At 37.4% G+C, this 9,096-nt stretch overlaps 1 protein-coding gene across 2 annotated transcripts; it reads left to right on the plus strand.

Annotated features, from left to right (window-relative positions):
• The first annotated feature begins 253 nt into the window (after positions 1–253).
• On the plus strand, positions 254–7,925 carry LOC104929932 (complement factor B-like). 2 transcript variants are annotated; one of them, XM_010744578.3, is made up of 18 exons: positions 254–376; positions 834–1,040; positions 1,132–1,317; positions 1,400–1,576; positions 1,981–2,067; positions 2,300–2,439; positions 3,354–3,498; positions 3,592–3,723; positions 4,291–4,401; positions 4,577–4,714; positions 5,246–5,355; positions 5,521–5,647; positions 5,890–6,034; positions 6,187–6,263; positions 6,445–6,548; positions 6,678–6,807; positions 7,418–7,467; positions 7,540–7,925. In XM_010744578.3, the coding sequence occupies exons 1-18, from the start codon at positions 292–294 to the stop codon at positions 7,717–7,719; spliced, it is 2,331 nt and encodes a 776-aa protein (XP_010742880.3). In that variant the 5' UTR covers positions 254–291; the 3' UTR covers positions 7,720–7,925.
• Positions 7,926–9,096: the final 1,171 nt, after the last annotated feature.

The raw sequence follows: 9,096 nt of genomic DNA on the forward strand, positions 1-9,096 counted from the left end.
AAGGAATCTACATTAAAATGTAGGAGGCAATAGTTCATTTAAAATACTTATTACTACTTACTTACCTATTTCTACATCTCTCAGGTTTAATATTTTAGTCCACTATTTAGGTCTAATGCAACTGTAAAGAAATTGTGGGATTGTGATGTTGTCTATGACACATTATTGATCTCCTTTTATTTGTCATCAGGTTAATAAGTACCGGGATGGTCTTTGTTCCAGTTCTTCTTTCTTGACATCACTGTCCATTTTGAAATAAATCCACAGCTCCTGCAAAGCCAACTCATTTTCATGCCGTTGTTTCCCAGTTTAAGATTCAACATGAGATTTCGACAGGAGAGCTGGCTTGCTGCTCTTTTATGTCTCCTCTCTATGGGTGAGCTACTTTTACTTTAGCACTTTGGATTTTAAATTTACTGCTTTAGTAAACATGACTTAACCTAATTTTAACTTGAGGGTTGAAATAACAACAATGCATATGGTAATTAACTATTTAATATTGCTGCTGAAAACAGTTATTAACACCTGAATATTGAAAGTACATTTTCAGTGGAAAAACTACCATCCAATATTTTATCACCAGTCTGAATAATAATGTGAGAGAAACGATAAAATGAGACTTGTGCTGTTTATAGTGCCAACTTTAAATGATACATATTTTGTTCTCACTAAAGCAATGAGTTCTTTCAATATGAGTAGTTCGATCGTATGTAAACACACAACATGTATATTAACTTTGAAACAATGCAGCAACACATCTTAAAGGCTACAGATACAGATGTTGTAAAGTCATTACTAAACCTCCATGACCAAAATGGTCTTTTATTTTTCAGGAGGTGAAGTTTGGTGTAATTGCACAGCGCAAAATATAGAAATTGCTGGAGGGAATTACAAATTAACCAAGGAGCTGCTGACAGGCAGCACGTTGATCTACAACTGTCCTGAGGGCTACTTTCCATATCCGGCTTTGGTCCGCATTTGCCAGGCTAACGGCGCCTGGAAACCACGACCCAAAACGTATTTTCCTCAGAAATGCAAACGTGAGTTATAATAGTGACAATGATGTTCCTCACTTTGCCTCAGACTGACTGTCCTACATGATAACTCAGATGCTTTTGTTTGGCTCTGCAGTTGTTGAATGTCCAGATCCTAATGTGCTAGAGAATGGAAACGTCTCCCCTCCTCAGGAGAAGTACTTTGTGGACAACGAGACCACATATGAGTGCTACTCTGGATACAGAATGCGAGGCTCACCCAAGCGTGTTTGCTTACCAAATGGAAAGTGGAGCGGCTCCACTACCATCTGTAGCCATGACGGTGAGTCCTTAATAGCATTCTACCTCTCCCTCTTCTTCTCTACTTCATCCTCATATGAGACCTTTGTCTTTTTTTGTCATAGCTGGAGATGACTGCGCTGATCCCGGTATCCCAGCTGGTGCCTCAAGAGCAGGGAACATGTTTGGAATAGACGACAAAGTGACATACAGCTGCAACAGCAACCTGTTTTTGGTGGGGTCAAGTGAAAGAGTGTGTCAGGAGAACGGCCAATGGACTGGCATGGAGCCAGAGTGCTATTGTAAGAATGATACCTACAAATACTGTCGACATTCTGCGCCATTTGATCAAATAGAGCTTATACACTTATAAAGGGTTGGTGCGACATTCAAAATCAATGATCGTCAAGTTAATTTACAGAATTGTTTTTACCAGAATTCTCCACCACTTGAGATAATGTTCAACAATGTTTAATTTACTCATCTATCTGGAAGTGAAGTGAAGCAATTGGAAAATTGGTGGAATATTTTGCACTGCAAGTGTGCCCTTTCAAAAATGCAGCCACCTGAAAGATACAGCTACTTGGTGATTGGTGGGAAGCCAGTGAGGGATCATTGCTGAGCATCACAAAGTAGCTAGTGATTGGTGACACTTTGTATCACTTTGTTAACAAATATTTCTTCATGTGGCTTTTGCTGTGTGCAGACAAACACACCTATGACACTTCAGTAGAGATATCACAGGCCTTTGGCAGTGCCATCAAAAATACCCTCACCAAGGAAGAGCCACTTGGTAAGTTCCTAGAATGAATCTGATTATAAGCACTATTTAATAGGAATGCTATATGATAATTTTGGCTATTACATGTTTTTGTAGTGATTTCCTCTGTGTAAAGACATAATACCTGTATTTATCAATCTAACAAGAAACTGTGCAGGTACCCTGTAACAGGATCAACCTATTTTCCTCCAATGTACTAATTATGCATATGGAACAATAACATCATTTGTTGTGAATTGTTCAGATGGCTCACCGGAGGGAAGAAAATTGAGGATCTCAAAAGAGGGGACACTTAACATCTATATCGCAGTGGATGTTTCTGCGAGCATAGAGGACAAATACATCAGTAACACAACGTCTGTTATCAAAAAACTAATTCAAAAGGTAAGACACAAGGCCGCTTGTGCCTTAATTAAATAGGAGTAATAACACTAGAGACAAAGTTTTATCCAAAATGATATAACAGTATCTTTTATAACACTTTTTAATGGAGACAGCAATCACACCACAGGGTTGCCCCACTTACAGTGTGCTGAATTTGCAAACAGTCATCAACATTGTGCAGGGACTGGAGATGTAAGATTGTTTTTGCTGATTGTGGGGTCATTTTACAGGATGCACATGGGGTGAAAGTACAGACTGCAGTTGATGGATCCTGGCAATAAATTTGCTGAGTAATTATAAAATGCAGCAACTAGTGTGACTAGTCTGGACATTTTATCAGTCATTTGAAATTCTCTGTAAGGAATAAAATGGCATGCTAGAGTACTCTCTTAGTAGAATATAACTATCATTAATAATCAATTATTTCTTAATCATAATCCCTTTGGCAGGAGTGGATTTCAGTTTTTGAAGTCAAGATCTAGCATATACTTGGTATGAGATGACATATGAGACTTTTACGTTGTCAGACTCACTTTCAGAAGCACATTTGGCACCCTGTACACATAACATGTACAAACATATTCCCATCTCATTCAGCTGCCAGCACAACAGCCCATTAGAAGTAAATTTCATTATGAATTAAACATCATAATCTTGACTGATGCTGCTTGGCGCAGTTCCCTTGGCTTGTTGTCAATGCACACTATGAGATTCTCTTTCTACTGATAAATGACTCAATTACTCAACAAAAGAACAACCATAAGCAGTTTCATACATAAGGAGGTGTTGCGTTTACAAAAGATTTCACAGCAGTTCAACAATTTTGCATGCATGCATGTCAAAATGTCACGAAGTACTAAAGATCACCCACTTTGTGTTTAACCAATGTGATTTTTTAAATTTTGTTTCCACAGATTTCATCTTTTACCGTGTCTCCAAACTATGAAATCGTCTTTTTCTCCTCTGAAATAGAGGAAGTTGTCAATATTCTTGATTTCTGGGAAAAAAAAGATGTTCGAAAAGACATCCTGGAGAAATTGGATACATTTGGAATAAATGGTGATTAGATCTGAGATATTGTTGAAAAGCTGTTTTAATGTACAGCTTGATCCTTGTTTAACCGTGTATGTGTGTGTGTGTTTTGACTCAAAGACAGAAGTTCTACTGGAACAGATCTGAACCTTGTCTTTTTTACTTTCTGGGAGCGAATGTCTTTCATAAAGACGCGAGTTGGAGCAAACGCCTTTAAGGACCATCGTCATGTCATTATCCTTTTTACAGATGGTAATTTTAGCCTCTTGTCATATGGATTTACAATTTCTTTCACTGTAGGCTAATTATGGATTTAAATATGGACCAGGGATTTAAATATCCATGCTGTAACTATTGCATATCAGTTTGGTAAATGTGTAGCTACATTCAGCGGCTAAGTAGCTTTATTAGTTAATTAGCATAAAGACCAGAAATAAGGGGATACAGCTAGCCTGTCTTAAGGTCCAGTCCACCCACCACCAGCTTTAAAGCTCAGTAATTATTTTGTTATGTCTTGTTTAAAAAGAACAAAAACTGAAGTGTAATAATGGCATGTTATTTCAGTAGTGAGTGTTTAGATGGATCATTTTTGGGTTGGGTGATTGGGTATAAAGAGATAATATTTTTGTGGTATGCTAATTTCATATTTAACACATTGATATTAAAGTTGTCAATATTCTTATCTAACTAATCGAATGCATCATTTCACTCGGTTTCTACCATTAACAATTTTAAGTGCAATCAAATCAACACTGTATTAAAATGATCGTATGTAAATGTGGATGAGGTATCATAAATATACATTTATTTTCATTGTAGGTGCTTATAATATGGGCGGTTCACCTGCACCCACTTTGGCAAGAATCAAGGACATGGTGTACATGAACCAGACTGGTGAAAAAGAGGTTAATTCAAGGGAAGAATATCTTGGTGAGTTTTATTTTTAATTTGTTGTTCAACTTTCTGCTGCTATACTCACTGTCACAGCGTCACTGTTACATGCTACACCGTAACTTTTCACTGTTATACAATAGCTATCGAGCAGCTTGAACAACAGAATTTGATTTAATGCAACAATGAAAGCCTACGTTACATTGTGTTGCAGACGTTTATGTTTTTGCCATTGGAGCTGAGACCTTTGATGACGACCTGAAGTCATTCACAGTTGGGAAGGCAGAAGAAAAGCATTTCTTCAAAGTGAAGGGCATTGACAAAATGTATGACGCTTTTGATGATATAATTGGTAAGTTTGTTGTCTGTTAGTATTTATCAATTTCAGCCCTCTAATATAACAGAAATTAAATATGATCATATGATATGATCAGCAGTGGAAGCCTGAGCATCGTTTTTTTTAAAGTGCTTAAGAACAGGCAATACAATCACTCTTAATCTGTGCTTCTCTATGTTATGTAGCTTGACACCACTGATGTAGCAGTGGACTCATTAGACCACATTATATACCATAAAATATCCATTTCAAGAGTAGACCATTAAAACCACAAAAATACAGATTTTTTACCGAATAAATAGAAGAACAACCAAAAATAGAAACATCTGAAAGATCTATAGCTATAGCTAGTCTTTGGTGTAGAATGAAATATTTTTAAAAAAGCACTGACATGAAATTTTGTAGATGTTTTGAGGATGAATCCTACTAACTTAACTTCTCTCTCCTTCACTGGATTGGCATGACAATGAGATATTCATGTTCCCCTGTGTATCTCTACAACTGGATCCATGAACATGAGCAACAATGTTTGTTTGTTTTATGCAGATGAAAACGATGTTAAAGGTCTGTGTGGTCTTCACAAGGAGTTTCAGAAAACAGATGACAATGAGAAAAGGAGGAAAATGCATCCATGGGGTGCATTTATTTCTATTAGGGTGAATATTTCTGCATTTCATTTAAAAGACTGACTATACTACCCTGTCTACTTCTCTACATAATTATTCAGACATGAAAACAGCCAAACACTGCTTGCTTTTTACTTTTCTGTGTTACATATCTACTAAACCATATTATATGTTTCTTTATCATCAAAACTTCAGAATCCAAACAACAACCACAAGAATTGCCTGGGTTCGCTGATTTCCAAAGAATTTGTCTTGACTGCTGCTCACTGCTTCATATTTGAGAATTTACCTGAGCATGTCACAGTTGATTTCTTCGAGAAAGGTGATTCTGAATTTAATATTTTCTCATGCATCTTCTTTTTATTTACCAGAACATGGCATAACATGTCAGAGTAGTTCACAAAAATAATTGTTACAATATCTAGTAAAGTTTATTTTGGTTTTTATTTGCTTTTGTAGTTTCAAAGTCCAAACCTAGTGTCATAAATTATTTTAGATTAATTCACTGTCTGTTCTATTGTCCATCATGACAGCAACAATAACATGATTGATTGTGTTTTACAGTGAGAAATCTACAAGTCAAAAAAATCTTCCTACACCCAAAGTACAATATTAATGCTAAGGTGAATGAGGGTGTGAAGGAGTTCTACGACTATGATGTGGCTCTCATCTTGCTGAAGGACCCTATTGATATCTCTGTCACTGTTAGGTGAGAACACATGTCCTTCAAACACTGATGTTCATATTTAGATTTGGTCTTTACATTCTCAGTCTGGGAATTTACTGATGAAACAGCTCCGCATACCTGCAAAAACCTGTGTTAAAAGTTATTTACTGGAACATCATCCTCTACTCCTTCAGACCTATTTGCATACCTTGCACCAAGGAGACTAATACTGCTCTAAAACTGGGTGCTGATTCCACCTGCAAGGACCAAGGTGAGTTCACTCTAGAAACATACTAGACCATTCAACCATGTGGATACAAAAGGTATTTATTAATTGCACTGCTAAAGAAAGGAGAGGGTACTAAATTTTCTTCTGTCAGTTCAGTGGCCTTGCAGTTCAAACGAAATACCTCAGGTATAATTGAATGTATGCTTGTGTTCTCTTAATACAGAACAGACGCTGTTAAAGAATCATCTTGAAAGACTGAGTTTCTTGACCAAAATCGACCTTAACAAGCTATACGAAAAAACTGTCAGTGCTAAGATTGGTGATAATGTAAGTTTTATTCAAGATCTATCAATTATCAGTTTTGTTTTTGCCTTATGCGTGTGTATCCCTGCTTTCTTCATTGTTCACTCAAAGTCACTTTGAACTATGGTTTCATCTTCCAACTTATCAATGCAGAGAGATGAATGCATCAGCTATGCATTGCGGGCAAAAGGCATAACAACAAATAATCCCAAAGACGCTGTGACTGACAACTTCCTGTGCACTGGTGGTCAGCAGCCTTTCAGAGATCATATAGCACGAAAAGGTATGTTTGCTCTTTTACATGCATAAAACCTAACTCTACCCTAGTTAGAGAGGAGCAGCTAGTTATCCTATAAACATCTTTGTTTTGAGGTAAGCAATTTAATCAATAAACAGTAAATTGCATTCAAACATATTAAATATTCACATATTCAAACATACTGAGGCACCAATATCTTTGTCTGATATAAGAAAAGTACTGTAAGGCAAGGTAAAATAATTCAGTTCATTTCAGTTCAGTTCAGTTCAATTCAATTTAATGTAATTCAAACAAGTTTAAATAAACTGAATTCAGTTCAGTTTAGTTCAGATCAGTTCATTTCACATTAAAGCATAACAGAAGTTATCCCATGACACTTTTCCCTAAAGAGCAGGTCGTGACATGACATATATTATGAGACCCAACAATTCCCACAATGAGGAGCACTTGCCCACGCTGGTACATCAAGATAATCCTTTAAATGTGCAGATGCACGAAAAATCTTTTTGAGCTTTTAAGTAAACCATTAAAGTTCTTGCTTTTTTGTTTGTTTCAGTCAGAGTAACTGTGACACATTATTTCTTGTGTAACCTTGTGTGTGTGTGTGTCTGTGTGTGTGTATTTGCTCGGACAGGTGACTCTGGAGGTGCTGTGTTCAAGAGCTACGAGAACCGCACAATACAGGTAAACAGTTGTTCTTTTCCATCAGTATAACACAGATGAGTGTCACCTACTAACCAACCAATTCAATCACAGGTTGCATTGGTCAGCTGGGGAACAGAGGAAGTGGTCGCTGCTTCCCCTGATGAGCGCTACGAGTCAACCCCGACCTCCAGAGATTTCCATATTAATCTTTTCAGAGTTATCCCTTTTCTCAAATCTATCCTTGCAAATAACACAGACGACTATTCACCAATGGAGTTTTTGCAAAACTAAATGCATTTGCATGCTGTCATTTCTTTTTTTTCTTTTTTTTAAGTAGTCAGCACCATAGATCAGAGTTTGTTGTGACAGTGTGATGTTCCTGCTTGCTTTGCTGAAGATATTTATTATATTATAATTCTGATTGTACAAGGCAGAAAAGATCATTTACATTCGTAATGTGTGTTAATTACATCAATAAAACAATGCTGATCCATGTATTTTGTTAATTTTATATAAAATGATACATGACACAAGGTTTATGCATTCACAATCAAATACTTTTAAATAATTTCCTTCTCTGAGGCTTTTTCCAAAACTGCTTAAGAAGGAATGACTAAAAGAAATACTATAGCACTTAAAAGGTTTCATCAAACTCTTTTATGGATCAGCTCTGCTGATGGAGCCATACAGCTCCCCCTCAGGTCAGTGACTCAGGGCCCATTTCCAACTCTCTGTGCAGGTCTACGCAATGCGGACACTCAGTCTGGCAGCGTGCCAACTCAGATCATTCAAATTGAATTTAGCGGAAACTTAAGTTCTTTTTTTTTTGGTGAGTAATTGAGTTTTTCTCTTTCTCTTTCTGGCTTTGAGATAGGAATGAACTGAGTTTGTCATTCATTGCTGTGTCTTTACAGCCCACAAACAAACAGGGCCATTGCATTACAAATGATTTGTTGCGGACAGTGGAAGTTTATTTTGTAGTGTAACTATGATCTGTTGACTATTACGCTGTCAGGGAAAAAACACATTTAGCAATTCTCTTTTCTAATGCGTATTGGTTTGAACGTCCGAACATCAAAGAACAGTAGTGAACATCAATGTTAGGTTTCTCTATGGGAGTGTCTGTATGTGTGTGTGTGTGTGTGTGTGTGTGAGGTCAATGATGTACTGGCTCCCCATGGGAACATTCATCTGGTTTCCCTTTAACTAATTGAGAGAGAGGGAGGAGGTCAGAGGGATGGGAGGAGAAGGCAGAGACGGAGGAAGACAGACTGTGTGAGAGGAGGGACGAATGAGAGAGGTTTAATTGAATGAAAGCCTCTCAGAAGCTGTAAAGAAGGAGGAAATTCAAAGCGAGGACCGATCCCTCTGGAGGACTCAGTTTCCTCTCTGTTTTGTCTTTTCAAGGCATCACCTGATTATGCCAACATCCTATACCATGCCTTCGATTTAAACAAAGCTGGAGCCCTGTAATCAATCTGTTACACCTAAACTGATTAGCGATGTTTGGATAGAGCAGCATGCATGCCGACAGTATTTTCTGGGCAGCCTCGCCCCCTCCTCACTCCTTATTCAACACTAGCATGCACAGCATATTCCTGATGAAGCATCCTGCTGTTTCAACTGGCTGATCTGTCTCTCTGCAAGCCCTAAATCAACCTTATGGGC

The sequence above is a fragment of the Larimichthys crocea genome, chromosome XXII, assembly GCF_000972845.2.
Source record: "Larimichthys crocea isolate SSNF chromosome XXII, L_crocea_2.0, whole genome shotgun sequence".
In the NCBI taxonomy this organism is placed as follows: domain Eukaryota; kingdom Metazoa; phylum Chordata; class Actinopteri; family Sciaenidae; genus Larimichthys; species Larimichthys crocea.

Bases quoted from the DNA above. Each gene is read 5' to 3' on its own strand.
- LOC104929932 (XM_010744578.3), top strand. From the start codon at position 292: ATGCCGTTGTTTCCCAGTTTAAGATTCAACATGAGATTTCGACAGGAG. The intron at 1,041-1,131 runs GTGAGTTATAAT...TTGGCTCTGCAG, and splicing joins TTTTCCTCAGAAATGCAAAC to TTGTTGAATGTCCAGATCCT. The intron at 2,440-3,353 runs GTAAGACACAAG...TTGTTTCCACAG, and splicing joins TCAAAAAACTAATTCAAAAG to ATTTCATCTTTTACCGTGTC.